Source organism: Rhinoderma darwinii, chromosome 1 (assembly GCF_050947455.1).
Source record: "Rhinoderma darwinii isolate aRhiDar2 chromosome 1, aRhiDar2.hap1, whole genome shotgun sequence".
In the NCBI taxonomy this organism is placed as follows: Eukaryota; Metazoa; Chordata; class Amphibia; order Anura; family Rhinodermatidae; genus Rhinoderma; species Rhinoderma darwinii.
In genome coordinates, this window is record NC_134687.1 from 102,309,330 (window position 1) to 102,329,451 (window position 20,122).

Here is a 20,122-nt window from a genome sequence, read left to right on the forward strand (position 1 = left end):
CTCCAGGACGTACAGTTGCGACGCAGCGCGGGAAGGTTAATGAAGGGTTTTTTTTTTTACGCGTATTTCGGCATGTAAAATGCATCAAGACACACGTCAAATACAAACTGCGTGAACAGGGCCGAATGGGAGTCTGTCACCAGAAATTGGCCTATCAAAGCAGCAGCACAGTAATATAGTGTAGCCTCACCTTAATCTAACACGGTATTCATTTTTCAGATGAGTGGCTCCATCGTAGCGATAATCACTTTATTCTTCATATGCAATTGAGCTTTTTGGAGCAACGAGGGCGTCACCAGTGTTCCAAACAGCTCTACCTTATATCCCCAGTCCGTCCCTCTCTCTCTCCCTTCCTTCTTTGATTGACAGAGCCAGCTATGAAAAGGGGTCAACATACATATTGCATATCACAATGGGTCAGGAAATATGTCAATGATAGCATAACAATGATCTAAACCAAAGATAATATAAATGACAGTAGCAATAAATGATGTCATAAGAAAACAAAAGCCATCAGAATAGGAAACATTATAGAGTTTGTCCCATCTGTACAACTCCTTTCCATATTTCCAATTAGGATGTCATAGACGATGGGTCCCTGCACGATCAGTTAGAGCGGAAAGCTGCTGCTGCAAACAGTGGCTCACTCTGGGGACTCATAACAACTATGTATTACATGGATACTCATTCATTTGAATAGGTGCCAAATACTACTACATTTACCATGCAGTGGCCAGACGGATGTTAGAAAACCCAGACCAGCAGTGATCAGTTGATCGCCGGGCGGCTTCATTTTAAAAATGGGATGACCTTTTTAAGAAGGACCTTACTACCTAAATGAAAATGTGTTACACATCAAAGGTTATAATGACATGTGAAATTAAATCACAATGTGTTGATGCAGCAATGAGTATCATTAGAATTAAAGTAGTACCGCTATAATTAGCATCATCAGACAAAAATGGTAATGGACTCAATGACATTGCTAGAATACAGGTGATCGACCAGAATGGGTAGTAACCATAATACCACAATGGGTGTGGTTATAGCTATGAATGATATGGTATATAATTGTAGTGATAAATCCCATCAGGCAATCTCATAATTTATTATGTGAAAATAATCATACATAAAAATATAAAAGTCCAAGAAAGGCACATCTGATTCTGTTATTCCTAATCCACAGCAGAAAAAAAATTAAATGGAAAAATACTAAACAGCTACTTTGCTCAAAATATGATGTGCTTCATTATGTTCAAAATATATAAAAAGGCCCTTAATATCTTCAATAACAGCGAGGAAATATTCATCAGTAGTACTTTATTTATATGTTTTATTAAAGCGGTCACAAGATTATACATTCAGGGTGATCCAGAGATTTAAGCCACTTACACTAACCAGTACAAGCCAACAAAAGGACTAAAATCCCCAGAAAAGGAAAGTGCAATTTCTAAAGGCTATAATATGATAGGAGGGATCAGTGCAATCTATAATACATGCTATACAAGAAATGTAACTAAATTATTGAAAGCATATTTAGTCAAGCTCTACCTGTTGGAATGAGTCATGGGATTCCATTTAATAAAACAATCTGCTCTAGACGGTGAAATGAAGCATATATAGCAACAGCATTTATGGGATGTGTCCTTAGTAGCAAATAAAGCACTCGGAAAGGTGTGTGTACTAACAAACACTAGCCCACTATGTGCTTCTCGATAAATAAATTAACTTATAGAATTCAGATTGACAGAATTTTAGGAATTTATAAATCCGAAAGTGCAGCTAAATTCCGTAACAAAACAATAGCAGGGCATGTGGTTGCTTTATATACAATGTTCTGTCCAGTTTATGCTGCTCTGTACACAGCACTATCCTTTTTTATGACTCTTCAGTTAAATTGGTTTTCTAAAGACAAACAAAGTTTGGTGACGTGAGCTCACATATAGTACAGTGTTGAATTAATGTGGTACCGTATATCAATACATATATTACTAAGTGGGAGCCTGTATGTGCTCACTCTAATAATCTTCCTTCGTATAGACTGGAGAACCCCTTTAAACAACATACAAAGTAGAAGATCACATTCGAGGAAAAGTATTAAAAGTAGAGCAAAAACGATTTGAGACACTGCTTAAACCAATCAGAATGTACCTACTATTGTTTGAAGTGCAGATTAGGAAATAAAGCAGACATCTAACTACAACGGGCAATATCACCATTTTTCTTAACACACATTTCAATAAGTGATCCCTGGTATGTCATATCCTAACAAACGTTAAATATAAAAGGGCTTTAAAAGTTATGTCCACCTTCGAAACCATATTTTTTATTGTTCTAATGCATCAAAAATTGTAAAATGTTGCAAATGTCTCCATGGTTACAGACTACAAACAAAGCCTCTGTAGTCTGTTCCAGCAGTCATACTCCCTTCTATCTTTCCTGCTTCTTGCTAACCTACCAAATGTATGTAATGAACAGTAGTGGGCAGATGGAAGGGAGTATTATTGCAGCATCAGACTACACATGGTTTGTTTGTAGCCTTTCCCATGGAGACTCATAAGTCCGAATAGGAGCTGTAGAAACAAAGCGATAGGACATTTTTAATTAAGACTATTTGCAAAGTCGCTTTATTTTAGATGCACTGTAACATTAAAAAAAAAATGGTTGAGATGGTGGAACTTGTCTTTAAATAACAGAGCAAATATATTACTATAAATGTCTAATAAACTCTATGTTTGTGGAGTGCAAACTTATTGAGCCAGGCTGGAGGAGAGAAACAGAATGTGGGCAATGTCCATTTATAGGAGTCTGGTCTATATGAACGGATATGTTCATAGATTCTTATGGAGGACGTGTATATAAAATACCCCTCCTCACTGGGCTCCCCACACAAATCTTTGGGATTGGATTACAAAACAGTGCTTGAAGAACGCAAAATATATATGATCAGTAATTTTAGTCATATTAATTTTAAAAAAAACATAACCATATTAATTTAATAGATATAATTTCTCAAATATAAATCAGACATGAATAAGAGCCACAGTTATAGAACAAGGGTACTGAATTATTGCTGTGTCAAATGATTAGTTTGTCAGATCATACTAGTCAATGTCATGCATAAAGTAAATATCCCTTTAGATTAGGTTTCCGAAGCAAAGGCAAATCTCTGATGTGACATCAAATACCATTTCCACAGAAATCACTAAAATAACATTGAACTTTATTTACAAGTGTCCTTCTATTCCAAGGCTTGTATAGATTTCCAGCAACTGCAAATGTCTATAAAACAGAAATGTGTTTTCTCTAATGGAGACCTCCATCAGACTTGTGATCCAATTTGTTTTTTTCATTTTTGACTGAGCAGATGAAATATGTAAGTGTGTCCTTTTCATTCACAGGGAGCGTTCTGAAATGACCACCAATGATCTAAGGAGGATCAAAATCAACAAAGATTTACATTAGGTGTCCATGAAGACTTTGTGTTTGTAGGAATGTGTGACAACTAGATGCATTTAACTCAACAACATGAGGAACAGTTTGGTACATTTCTCACATTTTGTCAAAGAAAATACAATGTGTGATGCAAATAGTAAATAAATATATAATGTTAATCAATGCATTTAAATATAAGAATATAACATTATAATAGGAGACTGCACAAAGATAATCCACAACACAGGGCTCTTGTTGCCAGTTTACTTGGGCCTGCATCTTGACTGACTTGATGCACCATACACATTATCTGCAGTGTACCAGCAAAATAAAAAAATGTTAAGCCCATTAGTTATAAAAGGGAAAATTAAAAAACGGTAGAATTTCTTTAAAGAGGCTCTGTCACCAGATTATTAAATCCTGGAGCCGATGTATCTTCTTTGTCTGACGACAAGGTTGAAGGTCCTGTGGGTGACGTCACGCTGTGTGTCTGCAGTGAAAGAAGCTGGGTGGGAACGATGAGAAGTGTATGATGCTGATTTGTCTTCTATTCACAACGCCCAGTTGGTAAAACCAGTAAACACGCCCAGTTGGTAAAAACACAATACACGCCCAGTTGGTAAAACGAGAAAACACGCCCAGTTGTCCATTGAAAAGCTAATTTGCATAAATATGAAATTGCTCATAACTTGGGCAAAAATGATCGTTTTTCAAAAAAAAAAAAAAAAAACTACTTTGCTGTTATCTACATTGCAGCGCCCATCACATTCAATAGGAGATAGGGATTTGATAATCTAGTGACAGAGCCTCTCTTTAACCATGGTCTTGGTATTGATGGTACCCTGTACTTTAGTAGGCTATCTATTGCAATCAAGGAGCAAGACTAGGGCCTTAAATCACATGAACGTGTCCGTTTTGCACGCGTAAATAACGCAGCGTTTTTCCTGCATTGCAGTCCCGTGTGACATCAGTGTATGGTGCGTGCCTGCGTTTTTTTTACGCGCGTATGTCATCAGTCTGTCACGTCAGCAAAATAAACTGAAGGTGTTTTTCTTTCAAAATAATTCCTTTAGCAACTGTTGCGTGAATCATGCACAGCACACGGATCTGCGTCCGTGTGCTGTCCGTGATTTTCACGCACCCATTGACTTCAATGGGTGCGTGATGCGCAAAAAACGCACAAGTATAGGACATGCAGTAAGTTTCACGCAGTGGACACGCTGCGTGAAAAACACTGAATGTCTGAATGGCCCCATTGACTTGCGTGTCCACTGCGTGAAACTTACTGCATGTCCTATACTTGTGCGTTTTTTGCGCATCACGCACCCATTGAAGTCAATGGGTGCGTGAAAATCACGGCAATCAGGCTGAAACGTGGTACAGACTAAGGCCTAATTCACACGAGTGTAGTCCACGTCCTTGTGACGTGCTTTATTTTCGCGCGCGTAACACGGACGTGGACTACGCTCGTGTGAATTAGGCCTTAGTCTACCACGTTTCAGCCTTTGTAAACGGTGAGTTCAGTGTTTCCATTTACTGACAGCAAGAAAAAAAAAAGATTGAAAGCAGTGAGGGATTAGAGAAGGATATACAACACTTTTAAAATGCTCATAAAAAAACACCAATAATAATTATGTGGCTCCCTCAATAATTTTACTTACTTCAACAAGCTGTGCTTTATTCAGACCAGGCCTTGCTTGAAGTTTGAAATGTCTCTTATATCTTCTCAGTGTGTTTACTTGCAACTGGAAGAGGTCTACCTAGAAAAGTGAAGAAAAAAAAACAACTAAAAATCAGAAAGATATCAGCTCAAAAAAGAACTTCAGTAAAATCAAAGGTTATTGCAATGATTGTTTTTATTGCTTGAGATGCGATCTTCTAAGTTAATGCTGAAAGTGGCCTTCAAAACAGTGCACAGAAAATTGGTTTCCTTTACTCTAGACACACGTACGAAAGCCGATTTATTATTAATATAGGCCTCATGTGCACGACCATGTCGAACGCATTTCCCGGACCGATCATAGTTCAGGGAGCCGGGCTCCTAGCATCATAGTTATGTATGACGCGGTGATTCACTGCCTCCCCGCCAGACTACTGTCCCATACTGTACAGGACAGTATTCCCACGGAGAGGCAGTGAAAGCTCCAGCTTTGGGTGGCTGTAAATACAACCGATCACTGGGCCAGTTTAGTTTCAAGTTCTGTTTTGTGTCATGGAGAGACCACACACACGATCATGCATTACAGAAATGGCTTTCCCTTTTGACGTCAACCAATAATTAACTTACCATATTTCCAGGTTATGGGTGGATAAATTAATTTATCATAGAAAAATAACGTAAGCAGGTATTGTAAACTCAGCATTGAAGGGAATGATGAAGCCTTTTTACAAGCTTCTTGTAAGTGTATGTAAACATAAATGTGGCCACACACATGAAGAATTTTTTTACTCGTTCCGATATTTCCAATTACCACAGCATCAAATATCGGTTCTATGAAAACATCATTCCAAATACAGAATAAAAGGAAACATATAAAAGATACCTTGCATCACACGAGCAGTCGGCCATTGACTTAGTATGGGTGAAGTCATAAGGGCACTTTTAAAATGATAATTTTGGTTGATTTATTGGTATGGACTATAGCTAGCTGATGACTTCCAACTACAGGGTCGAGTCACATTATTATGATCACCAGCTAATATCGAGAGTAGCCGCCGTGTGCAGCACGGACAGCAGCTAGACGGGCTGGGAGTGACTCAATAAGGTGCTGGTAGGAGGTCTCCGGTATCTGGAGCCATGCTGACCGCAGTGCTTCCCACATTTGCTGGAGGGTGCGTGGGGGAGGATCCATAGAGCGAACAAGATGATAGAGGTGGTCCCACAGATGCTCAATTGGGTTCAAGTCTGGCAAATTAGGGGACCAGGGAAGTACGTGGAAGTCTTGGTCCTGCTCTTCCAACCACTGCCGGACATTTCTAGCTGTGTGACACGTTGCATTGTCTTGCTGGAAGATTCCATCTGCCCCCGGGAAGACAAACAGCATGTATGGGTGGACGTGATCTGCAGCAATGGATTCATACCCAAATCGGTTCCGAGTTCCTTCCACATAGATGAGTGGGCCCAGAGAATATCATGAAAAAATTCCCCAGAGAATAACGCTGCCGCCACCAGCATGTGTTCTTCCAGCAATGGTTGCAGGGTGTTTGTGCTGTTTCTTGACTGATACACCAACGTCCATCCGTTCGATGAAGCAGAAAAAGTGACTCATCGGAGAAGGCAACCCTTTGCCAATCATTGGTGGTCCAATTCCGATACTGCCGTGCAAATTGAAGACTTTTTTCCGATGCAACTTTGTTAAAAGAGCAGTGATCATCCGCCCGCTTCGGAGCCCCATACGCAGCTTTAGACACACGTCTGGTAGCCCCCTGGTTGATTTTCACAGTGAGCTGCTCCACTGTAGCGTGTCGTTCGGCCCTCACGCACCTTTGAAGCCCACGTTCACCTCTCACATCAATGTCACGTGGTGCTCCCCAGTTTCCACATTGGTTATTCCCAATGGTGCCCTTTGTCCACTCACGATACACTTTCACCACAGCAGCACGCGAACAGTTAACAAACTGCACTGTTTGAGAAATACGGACACCCTTGGCCCAAAAGCCAATAATCATCCCTTCTGGCAACTCTGATAAATCGCCCCTTTTACCCATGGCAACAACTATTGATATGTATTCAGACAGTCTATCGCACACCTTATATACACACCAAGCCAGCCCACGACACATCATTTCCTTCATGGGCAACGCGCTGCCGACGTCGAAAGTTGGAGGTGGTCATAATAATGTGACTCAACTGTGTAGGTTTCCTCAGTTAAAATTTCTTCTCTGGACTTTTCTTTGTACAGCTGTAGCGTGCGAGCGGGTGATCTGTGGAGCGATGGGAAAGGGGCAGGTCCACAAATTGGCTTGGCTCTCGGTGTGGATCACGATGGCAAAACAGGCCTTCCCTTTCTCCCAGGGCCGCTCACAGCTAGTGAGGAGGGGGTTTGCACTGGGTAAATGAGGATGGTAGTCTCTGAATATCCCCCGGGACACTCCCAGTGTCTGCTCCTGTCCGGATGGTGTTTTGGGGGTGTCCTTGGTGTTATGAGTGCAAAATAAGACAGGAGGCGGAGGTGGCAGTTGAACAGGCTAGCTTGCGGCACCATTTACTTAAGTTTCCAAAATGGCAGTTACAATCTTCCACATGAAATGGAGGCACAACTTCTTGTAGTAAACGCAGTCCTTTCAGTACAATAAAGCACCAGATGCAGGAGTGGGCGACCCTCTCTCTCTGCTTCTCTTCCAATACGCAGGAGTGGGCGACCCTCTCTCTCTGCTTCTCTTCTGATACTACCCTAGGCAATTCTAGGGCATAGCTGACCCCATAGTAAGTGGGACAATACAAGATCTGTCCAATTCTGCAATTCTCTGCTTCTCTGTAATGGCTCCTGGCCTGTGCTACTTCTGCCTCTAATGGGTAGTCAGGGCTAATATATGAAGGATGAGACTCACCAACATATATGGAGGCGGCATTCCAAATCCCAATAATGGCTTCTTGTTACGCTCAGTTTCTCTTTTAAGCATTCCTTCTCTCCAAACCGTTCTCTCTTTCTTTCTGTGAGCTCCTCTATGGCCTGATGTTGTAGGCAGCCTGTCTCTGGATCCCAGATGAATGGACCCAGAAGCCACTCCACTTTGCTGGTAACTCAACTGATCACAAACTAACTGCCACTGGACCCCTCCCCCTCTATCTCCTAAGCTCCTCCCACCTTTTGGAAACTTCCCCATATAAGACACTCCTGCATAGGCTGTAACACAGTGCATTGTAACTTTGCATTTCCTATTTTAAAGTGACAGTACCTACAATTGCAAAAATGTCATGAAATACAGTTACAACACATTATCTCACAAGAAATGTCTTGGGGGACATTACACAGTCAGTGCCTCAGAAGTTGTCATCAAATACTCTCTATATAAGACTTTTCTTACAAGAAAGACGTTTTCATCTCAGTCTTCGAGTCTTTAACCCCTTAAGGACGCAGCCTTGTTTTGGCCTTAAGGCTCAGAGCCCATTTTTCAAATCTGACATATTTCACTTTATGTGGTAATAACGTCGGAATGCTTAAACCTATCCAAGCGATTCTGAGATTGTTTTCTCGTGACACTTTGGGCTTCATGTTCGTGGTAAAATTTGGTCGATATATTCAGTCTTTATTTGTGAAAAATTGCAAAATTTAGAGAAAATTTACAAAAAATAGCATTTTTCAGAATTTAAATGCATCTGCTTGAAAAACAGACGGTTATACCACCCAAAATAGTTACTAGTTCACATTTCCCATATGTCTACTTTAGATTGGCATCGTTTTTTGAACATTATTTTATTTTTCTTGGACGTTACAAGGTTTAGAACATAAACAGCAATTTCTCATATTCTTAAGAAAATTTCAAAAGCCTTTTTTTGAAGGTGCCAGTTCAGTTCTGAAGTGGATTTGAGGGGCCTATGTATTAGAAACCCCCATAAAACACCCCATTTTAAAAACTAGACCCCTCAAAGTATTCAAAACAGCATATAGAAAGTTTTTTAACCCTTCAGGCATTTCACAGGAATTAAAGCAAAGTGGAAATGAAATTTGCAAATTTCATTTTTTCTGCTGAATTTCAATTTTATTCAATTTTTTTTTAGTAACAGAGAAGGTTTTACCAGAGAAACACTACTAAATATGTATTGTCCAGATTCTGCAGTTTTTAGAAATGTCCCACATGTGGCCCTACTGCGCTCGTGGACTAAAACACAAGCCCTAGAAGCAAAGAAGCACCTAGTGCATTTTGAGGCCTCTTTTTTATTAGAATATATTTTAGGCAGCATGCCAGGTTTGAAGAGGCGTTGAGGTATCAAAACAATGGAAACCCACCAGAAGTGACCCCATTTTGGAAATTACACCCCTCAAGGAATTCATTTATGGTTTTTGTTATCATTTTGACCGCACAGGTTTTTCACAGCACCTATTTGAATTGGGCTGTGAAATGAAAAAAATTATATTTTTTCCAATAAGATGTCATTTTTGATCAAAATTTCTTATTTTCACAGGGAACAACATACCCCATTTTGTTGCCCAATTTGTCCTTAGTGCGGCAATACCCCATTTGTGGTGATAAACTGCCGTTTGGGCCCATGGGAGGGCTCAGACGGAAAGGAGCGCTATGTGTTTGTTGGAGTCCAGATTTTGCTGGATTGGTTTTCGGGTGCCATGTTGCATTTGCAGAGCCCCAGAGGTATCAAAGCAATGGAAACCCACCAGAAGTGACCCCATTTTGGAAACTACACCCCTCAAGGAATTCATTTATGGTTTTTGTTATCATTTTGACCGCACAGTTTTTTCACAGCACCTATTTGAATTGGGCTGTGAAATGAAAAAAATGATATTTTTTCCAATAAGATGTCATTTTTGATCAAAATTTCTTATTTTCACAAGGAACAACATACCCCATTTTGTCCTTAGTGCGGCAATACCCCATTTGTGGTGATAAACTGCCCTTTGGGGCCATGGGAGGGCTCAGAAGGAAAGGACCACCATTTGGCCTACTGGAGCTTTTCTGGTGCTAAGTCATGTGTGCAGAAGCCCCTGAGGTACCAGTACAGTTGAAACCCCCGAGAAGTGACCCCATTTTAAAAACTACACCCCTTAAGACATTCATCTAGAGGTGTAGTGAGCATTTTGACCCCACAGGTACTGTGTAAAAGATAATGCGCAGCAGATGGTGCAGTGTGAGATTTGCAATTTTATATATGTATATGCCATTTCAGTGTCCAATATAGTGTGCCCAGCATGCGCCACCGGAGATATACACCCCTTAAATTGTAATGTGGGTTCTCCTGGGTACGACAATACCCTACATGTGGCTGTTATCAGCTGCCTGGGCATACGGCAGGGCTCAGAAGGGAAAGATGAGGGGGGTAAGCTGTGCGGAGTGCATCAGGGTAAATTAAAAATCAAGGGATGTATGATACATTTTAAAACAATCTTTTATACAGAGCCCTGGTTTTTCGGGACACGTGTCACATTGGTATATTGTGTTCTTCCTTATCCCCCTCTTATAGCAGACTCTGCACCTCTTTTGACTCTTTCCCTTTCCACCGGTTTGGGGACCTTCTCCTGGAAAGTGTTGCCCTGGTACGATGCGTGTGGCCTCGCTTCCAGAAGTACTGGGTGCCCCCCCTTCCTGGTCCCTAAAGATTAGATCTTGAAATTCCAGGAAAGTTCCCCTCTGGCCTGCACATCGACGTAGCACATACGCATTGTACAAAGCCATCTGTATGATGTGCCCGGCCAGCTTCTTATACCACACCGCATGGCGCTGTAGGGCTTCAGGACTTGATTTGACAAGTCCATCCCTCCCATGTACCTATTGTAGTCCAGGATGCAGTCTGGTTTGGGGGTGGCCTTTCCTTCATATATCCTAAACCTGTAGGTATACCCTGATGCACTCTCACATAGCTTATACATCTTCACGCCATACCTTGCCCTCTTACCTGGCAGGTACTGGCGGAATTGAACCCTCCCTTTAAAATGTACCAGGGACTCATCAATAGAAAAACACTTCTCGGGGGTGTATGCTTGGGAAAACCGGGCACTGGAACGGTCTAATAGGGGTCTCCGTTTATACAAACGGTCAAAACTGGGGTCATCTCGGAGTGGGCACGGCTCATTATCAGTATAATGTAAGAAGCAAAGTATTGCCTCATTTATTTATTTTTTTAGGTTCCAGTTCATTTCTGAAGTTGCTTTGAGGGGCCCATATATTAGAAACCCCTATCAAACACCCCATTTTAGAAACTAGACCCCTCAAAGTATTCACAACAGCATTTAGAAAGTTTATGAACCCTTTAGGTGTTTCACAGAAATTTAGAGCAAAGTAGAGGTGAAATTTACTCTTTTTATACCATTTTTTTTATAACACAAAAGGATTTATCAGAGAAACACAAATTAATACTTATTGCCCAGATTCTGCAGTTTAGAGAAATATCCCACATGTTGCCCTCGGGCGGTAATGGACTGAAGCACCGGCCTCCGAAGCAAAGGAGCACCTAGCGGATTTTGAGCCCTCTTTTTTATTAGGCACCATGTCCGGTTTGAAGAGGTCTTGTGGTGCCAAAACATTGGAAACCCCCCAAAAGTGACCCCAATTTGGAAACTAGACCCCTTGAGGAATCCATTGTAGTTTTCTTGGGGTGCATGCGGCTTTTTGATCAGTTTTTATTCCATTTTTAGGTGGCGTGGTGACTAATAAACAGCAATTCTACTATTGTTTTTGTATACTTTTTTTTTTACAGCGTTCACCGTGCGCTATAAATGATATATTAACTTTATTCTGCGGGGCGATACGATCACGGCGATACCAGATGTTTATAGTTTTTTTTTATGTCTTATGGCGTTTGCACAATAAAATATGTTTTGTAAACAATCATTCACTTTTTGTGTTACCTTATTCCAAGAGCCAGAACGTTTTTATTTTTCAATCAATAAAGCCGTGCGAGGACTTATTTTTTGCGTAATGAACTGTAGTTTCGATCAGTACCATTTTTCGGTACATGCGACTTTTTGATCTCTTTTTATTCCATTTTTTGGGAGGTGAAGTGACCAAACAATTGTGATTGTGGTACGGTTTATTAATATTTTTTTTTACGGCGTTCACCGTGCGGGATAAATAACAAAATAATTTTGTAGTTCAGGCCGTTACGGACGCGGCGATACCAATTATGTATAGTTTATTTGTTTGTTTATATATTTTTATTAATAATAAAGGACTGATAAGGGAAAAAGTGGGACTTTTACTTTTAAAACTTTTATTTTCTTATTTTTACACATCTTTTTTTAACTTTTTTTTTACTTTATTACTTTGTCCCACTAGGGGACTTGAGGGCAGGAGGCCCTGATCGCTATTCTAATACACTGCACTACATGCGTAGTGCAGTGTATTAGAACTGTCAGCTACTCACTGACAGCAAGCATAGTGGGTCCTGACGTTGTCAGGACCCACTAGGCTTCCGTCTATGGCATAGCCGGACGCCATTGTTTGGTGTCCGGTTGCCATAGTCACCATCGCCGGCCGCTATCGCGTAGCAGGCCGGCGATGGCAGCTTAACCCCTAAAAAGCCGCGATCTCTATAGAACGCGGCTTTTAAGGGGTTAATCAGCGGGGACACAGCGATCGGTCCCCGCTGTAGGAGCTGTGACAGCTGCTGAACAAGACAGCAGCGTCACAGCTCCTGTATGTGTCGGGAGGACGGCCGAAACGGCCGTTACTCCCGAGACGTACTATTACGGCATGGAGCGCGAACGATACAGCTGCCATGACGTAATAGTACGTCAAGGAGCGGGAAGGGGTTAAAAAAAGACAGACAGAGCCTATTCTTCAGAGCCAAAGAAATTAGGGGCAGGGTGCAGTGTCATCAAATCTAAAAAAGAGACCACGCTCATTTTAAACTTTCAAGCTACACGGAACAGACTTGAAGCGAACAAAGAGTAACCTGCTATTTTAATAAATACACTTTTTATGAGAAAATATACCTCTGGGGTGTCAGCGTCGTGAACCGGGGAGTCCCCATCGTCATCATCACTACCCTTTCTTTTCCGTCTGTTTCTCACACTCTGAATTAGGTTCTTGTGCAAGTCACAAATATAAAGGTGTCTTGCCTAAGTGAAGAAAACAGAAGGTAAAAATTTAAAAAACAATGTAAAACAAAAGACACACAAAAATGAAAATCAACATCATTCAGTAATGGATCATTTACATGTTTTGCTTGAAAGATGTTTATTTATTTTACCAGGCTGGGGTCACATTTAGCTTTAAATGGGAGCAGATCTCAGAAGGATAAAGCTTAGGAGTATTTGTCTTCTACCTTCAATGGAATCCTTTCGCAAACTAAGGCCCTGTTCACATCACATTACTGAAGTGCGCTTAGCAGGCGTGCCGAAAAAAGCTCCCAGAATACATGCTAAGCGTATTCATAGCAGTCTATTAACCGACAAAGGCCGAAACATTGTCCTTTTGGCCTTCGTCGTTCAAATATATGTCGGTATACCGCAAAAAAAAAACCAAAAAAGGTATGGAATAGTGTAGTAGCCTCCGCTTTTCCATACAGCAAAAAAATAAATAAATGTACATGGATTGATCAACTTTATATTTTTAAAACTATGGAAGCCTATGAATGATATATCCTACTGTATAACGGTCAAACGTCAAATGGGAAGCCATAGTGTGATGTTAACAGTGCCTAAAATCTGCCATGAACCCCTCAATGACCAGGCCTGAAAAGGTTTTCCGTTTTTGCCTTTCAGCAGCCATAGCTTTTTACATTTTTCATTGACGTGGCTATATGAGGTCTTGTTTTATGCGGGAGAAATTGTATACTTTTTCTGCGCTGTTTAGGGGTTCAAAAGATTTGCTTTGTAGGTTATAACATTTATTTACACTCAGCGGATAACACAAACGAGATGTGAATGGGGCCTTTTTACGGACGTTTACATACCGAACATGTGTAGTTTTTTTGTTTATATGTAATGTATGGGCAATAAAATATATTTTATATAAAATAGTGACTTTTCGGATTTTTTTTTTTTTTTTATTCCATGAAGGGGTAACTTTATTCACAACTTTATTTTTTACTTATAATGTATTAGCATACTCCTGTCTTATGCCCTAACAGCAGGCAGACTGAATAGACAGGACCCCAGGGCTGACTGCAGAGGGATTACCCCAGTCTTCGATCGTGTCACCAGGTTTCCGGTGACGCGATTGAGGAGGGGAGTCGCTTTTGATCATGCGGCAGTCATGGACCGCGGCGATCAAAGGGTTAAACAGCTGGGGTTGGAATTTTTCCCAATCCCAGCTGTTTTCAGGTTTGCATTGAGTGACAGTCCCCATTATGACAGCGTCCGTCAAACATATCCATAGACTTCTATTGGCCTGACGTACGCCAAAAAGAGCTTCCTTTCTTCTTAACTGCATTGAAAAGCGTAGTCGACTACACTTTACAGTACAAAGGGATCTCGCGGAAAAACCCTCAACGTATACTTATTTACAATGGGTGTCTATGGGGGATGTATTGCATACAGTTGTATACGCTCGGCACATTCATTAGGGTGCTTGTTTCCTCAGCATATAGGCCTTGTGGTGAACAGAATTTTTAATAAACCTTTATTGGGATCGGAGCTCCATTTACAATTTGACAATCCCAGCAAACAGCATGCTGGTGCAGTTTCCGGGTCAATGCCGCCCCGTGAGACCTTACCTTTATCATGCTCTGTGAAAATATTTATTTCATCCTATATAAATAGCACATTATATATACACAAAGGGATTATCATGAATGCCAGCTGCACAACAAACCCAAGAAATTCTGTGTCAGACTGTTCACATCAGCGTTGTGGCTTCCATTTATAAGAACACCAATGGCACCCGACAGACCCCATTGACTTATCATGGGGCATGTCAGGTGCCGCAAAGGTGTCTTTCGTATTGACGGAAAATATAGCGCTGCATGGGAGGCTTATTTTTCACATAAGAAAATAAGGAATCTTTTACAGAGGGTCCTAACGGAGCCTCTAAAGCAGATGTGAACACAGACTAAGGGCAGATTCACACGAGCGTTGCGTTTTTGCGCGCGCAAACAACGCGGCGTTTTGCGAGCGCAAAAACCATTTGACAGCTGCGTGTGTCATGCGTGTCTGATGCGCGGCTGCGTGATTTTCGCGCAGCCGGCATCATAGAGATGAGGCTTGTCGACGCCCGTCACTGTCCAAGGTGCTGAAAGAGCTAACTCTTTCAGCACCCTCGACAGTGAATGCCGAACACAACAGCGAAAAACCTGTAAAAAAAAAAGATAAAGTTCCTACTTACCGAGAACTTCCCGGCCGTTGCCTTGGTGACGCGTCCTTGGTGACGCGCCTCTCTTGACATCGGGCCCCACCTCCCTGGATGACGCGGCAGTCCAAGTGACCGCTGCAGCCTGTGATTGGCTGCAGCCTGTGCTTGGCCTGTGATTGGCTGCAGCCTGTGATTGGCTGGAGCTGTCACTTGAACTGAAGTGTCATCCCGGGAGGTCGGACTGCAGGAAGGAGACAGGAGTAATCGGTAAGTTAGAACTTCGGTTTTTTTTACAGGTTCATGTATTTTGGGATCGCAAGTCACTGTCCATGGTGCTGAAACAGTTTAACTCTTTCAGCACCATGCACAGTGAATCTCTCCCGACGTCGCGGACCGGAAATTTTTTTGCCGGGTTCGGCCAAAACGAGTTTGGCCGAACCCGGTGAAGTTTGCCTCGGTTGTCGGGGTTCGCTCCTCGCAAAGACACTCCGTTTGGATGCTTGGAAACAGAAAAGCACGTGGTGCTTTTCTGTTTCCATTCATCCTTTTGACAGCTGTTGCGCAAACACGCAGTTCGCACAGAAGTGCTTCCGTGCGACATGCGTGGTTTTCACGCACCCATTGACTTCAATGGGTGCGTGATGCGTGAAATACGCAAAGTTATTGAACCTGTCGCGTATTTTGCGCAGCGAACAAACGCTGCGCAAAATACACGGACTGTGTGTACTGCCCCATAGACTTCTATAGGGCATTGCGTGCCGCGCGAAAACCACGCGCCCTACACGCTGCCAAATCACGCTCGTGTGCATCCCCCCTAAGGGTGTCATTACAGGAGTCATTTTTTTGTGCTTTTTTACAAAAACTTTGCAATAATTATTAAAATCACTGAGAAAAATGTGCCATGTAAACAAAAAAAAAAAACAAACCTCTGGCTTCAAACTCTTCATCTAAAACCTGCAATGAGTCCCCAACAATCATGTGTACCGCTGTCCTATTAGGCTGGGTTCACACGAGCACATTAACGTCCGTAATGGTCGGATGTATTTCGGGCGGAAGTCCCGGACCGAACACACTGCAGGGAGCCGGGCTCCTAGCATCATAGTTATGTACGACGCTAGGAGTCCCTGCCTCTCCGTGGAACTACTGTCCCTTACTGAAAACATGATTACAGTATGGGACAGTTGTCCGGCAACGAGGCAGGGACTCCTAGCATCGTACATAACTATGATGCTAGGAGCCCGGCTCCCTGCACTGAGTTCGGTCCGGGACTTCCGGCCGAAATACGTCCGTCCATTACGGACGTTAATGTGCTCGTGTGAACCCAGCCTTAGAATTCAGGCCTCAGAATGAAGAGAACAGGTTGCATTATAAATATAGGGGAGAAAAATGGAGTAGCTGCCCATCAAGTCGCGGCTTTCCACCAGTTTTGATATATCTCCTCAGTGTATGATGGCAGTCACTGCATCCTAATCATGGACGCCCCTTGACCACATACACGGCACCTTTACAATGAAGCATTAGGGGCTCTAAAAGGGGTTCGGATGCAGTAACACCCACTCATGTTTTCCTAAGAACATCTAAGTCTTTGTTCACACCTGCATCATTGTTTGCGTTCTTGACAGGCTCTATGTTGGATCTGTTTTGAAATGTAGCCCATTCAATTATAATGGATCTACAGGGTTTAGGTTTTTTCTTTTTATAAAAGGTAAATAATTCAGTAGACTACTCCATTAGGCCCGGTTCACATCTGAAAAAGAAGCGCTGTTAGGGGCCTCCGTCGCAGATCTGTCCGAAAGTACTGTAAAAAAATAGCGAAGCATGCTGCGCTTTTGTTTCCGGAAAAACCACAGACACCCTGACTGAACCCATTAAAGTCAAAAGGGGTCCGTCGGGCACTGATGGTGTTTTGCGGTGTCAACGGACAATGGAAATAAAGATGCAAATGTGAAGTTGTGGAAACCTAAAAGAACAGAACTATGAACAGAGCCAAGCCTGGTGGCATCATGGCAGATTCATGGGTGAATGCTGTAAAATCCACCGCAGAATTATTTCTACCGTCAGCAGGAAGTTTCCTACTTCAATGGGAGGTTTGGGCGAATCCGCCCAAAGATCGGGCAGGACGAAAAGGAAGCGTCCACCTGCCATTTAAAATGAATGGGAGGCAGAATTTTGTGGCAAAAATTCCTCTGTGTGAACATAGTCTATAAAGGTGGAAGTGGAATAGCAGGCATGTGAGATATTAGGGCAGTTCTTATATATTACTGGTGGCATCTGCAGTTTGTGTGGCATTCATAAAGTGCATCTATTTCCCGGTTCACGATATCCAGACTTCCATAAATATAGAGCCAAACAGAACATATTCCATCTCCAGCAGTAATCTATGCCAGGAGATACACGATGGAGAATAGTGTGAGCTCTGGAGGAGGGAATCAACACAGACAAAACCAATTCCAGCTCTCACAGCCAACTTTCACTTAACAAAGGACTACAAATCCCAGGATGCTGTGCGGCGCCTGCTGGTCACGGTAGTTTGCAGACAGCACACATTATTACACAGCACAGACCTGCACTTTACCAGCAGACTGCACTATCCACCATTGTCACTCATCTGTACGTCTAGTGTCAGACAGGAGGGAATGGGGGCAGGGATTGTCTGGACTTGCCGTCAGTAATCCCACTACAGCCCCAGCCTGACATGGCTGTTTACAGGGAACAATTTACCGCATTCACCTGTACAACAAATGGAGGGGAGACAGACTTTAGGAGGGGACGGGGGCGAGACACGCCATATTACACCGTATGGTAACACTTGTTCATTCCAGTCCCGTCTCCCCGTTCACCAGAGAAACGAGTAATCCACGACTGCAGTGATTGAATTCAGCAGGAACAAAAGCAATGTCCGTCCCCAGCCCCGCCAACATGCCGCCTCACCCTGTACAGTGCCCCCTCCCGCCACTAAATACACCGCCTGTCAGAAGGGAGAGCGCCACGTAATATGGACACTGACACATAAGTGCACTGCAGCTCCCAAAGGGGGACATCCTGCACCCACAGCTTGTGGGCGAGATACCACTCCGGCTGCCCCGACACCGCGGCTCACACGGAACTGCACTCACCCACACAGGACTGCGCTCACACAGGGCTGCACTCACATAGGGCTACACTACACTCACATAGGGCTACACTACACTCCGCTCACACAGGAGGACTACGCTCACACAGGAGGACTACGCTCACACAGGAGGACTACGCTCACACAGGAGGGCTACGCTCACACAGGACTGCAGTGCACAACAAGTTTCCAGTGACAGGAAGCAGCTGTGTGACCCAGTGTTTATGTATTCATATATTCTATGAGTGTGTGTATACAAATAGTGTGCAGATATATGTAGTGTAATTATTCATATAGTGTGTGTATATGTGTGTGTGTTACGTTTTCATGTACTGTAAGCATCCATGTATAGTGTAAGTATTCTTGTGTAGTGTGTGTGTGTGTGTGTGTAGTACATAAATGCGTGTGTAAAAGTATTCATGCGTTGTATATATGTGTGTTAGATGTAAGTATACATGTATTGTATGTATGTGGTGTAAGTATTCACATGTTTTATGTGTATGTGGTGTATACATGTTCGTGTGTGCAGTGTGAATGAATGTATGTGTATGTATGTGTATAGTGTGAATGTATGTATGCAGTGTTTGTGTATGTGTGTGCAGTGTATGTATGCAGTGTTTGTGTATGTGTGCAGTGTTTGGAAGTATGTGTGCTGTATGTATGTGTGTGTGTGTGCAGTTTGTGTAGTGTGCAATGTATGTATGTGTGCAGTTTGTGTAGTATGCATGTGTGCAGTTTGTGTAGTGTATGTATGTATGTATGCAGTTTGTGTAGTGTATGTGCAGTATGCATGTATATATGTATGTGTGTAGTATGCAGTGTATGTAAATAGTGTATGTACTCGTGCACTGCGGCGGACTAGTTTGTTGTTGTTCCTCCCCGGCCCTGGCCTCATGTCTCCTCTGCAGCTGAGAAATGAAAGCGGCACTAATCCCAAACTACACACTAATAATAACACCGCCACTACAGGGCTCTGAGCTAGACAAGTAACGTGGGCACCAGGCACACAATGGGCACCCGTGCCATGCTGACTCCATAATGTACATAACCAGCAGCACTTACTGTTTTATCCAGGTCGATCTTGACTTTTTTCTGGGAAATGCTCTTCTGGATCCTCTTGCTGAAGCTGGCATTGCCCGCAGGGCGGGTGCACCTTTCGCCTTCGTCCCGTAGACAGCATAGTTGCCCGTTTAGAGGACCCAGAGCCACTGAAGGTACTGGGGGGGCTGCAGCAGCTGTAGGGGACGTCACTTCTCCGCCACTCACCCGGCTTAAGTCCTCAGAGGGGAAGCCGTTCATCTTGTCTAGGGCTCGGATCACACGTAGAACGGATGGTATAAGATCCAGCAGCGCGGGTCTGCGGCAACATATGCTCACTATGTACCTGGCGTGTGTTTATAGTGTCTGGGCTTCAGTGCATTACATTCATTGCAAGGTTACACAGGCTCCGCCCTCTCTTCACATAAGCCCCTCCCGCCTTCACTCCCCTTACAAACTCTGCAACACAGCACACGCTGAATAACAAACTTGTGCCCGGCTCTCTGGAGTGCGTCCTCATAGGCACAGTCTGGGGGAGCTGTCAGCGCAAGGGTTAAATGTACCACTATGAGATCCGATTAATGTATCTTCAATGCAGTAATGAGTGCTGGCAGATCACTGGTGCAGGCA

At 42.9% G+C, this 20,122-nt stretch overlaps 1 protein-coding gene across 1 annotated transcript; it reads right to left on the reverse strand.

Moving 5' to 3' along the window:
• Nucleotides 1–1,303: 1,303 nt before the first annotated feature.
• On the reverse strand, nucleotides 1,304–19,897 carry SAP30 (Sin3A associated protein 30). Its single transcript, XM_075849658.1, has 4 exons — nucleotides 19,517–19,897; nucleotides 13,044–13,169; nucleotides 5,097–5,195; nucleotides 1,304–3,429 (listed from the first exon to the last, which is right to left on the reverse strand). The coding sequence occupies exons 1-4, from the start codon at nucleotides 19,751–19,753 to the stop codon at nucleotides 3,307–3,309; spliced, it is 585 nt and encodes a 194-aa protein (XP_075705773.1). The 5' UTR covers nucleotides 19,754–19,897; the 3' UTR covers nucleotides 1,304–3,306.
• Nucleotides 19,898–20,122: the final 225 nt, after the last annotated feature.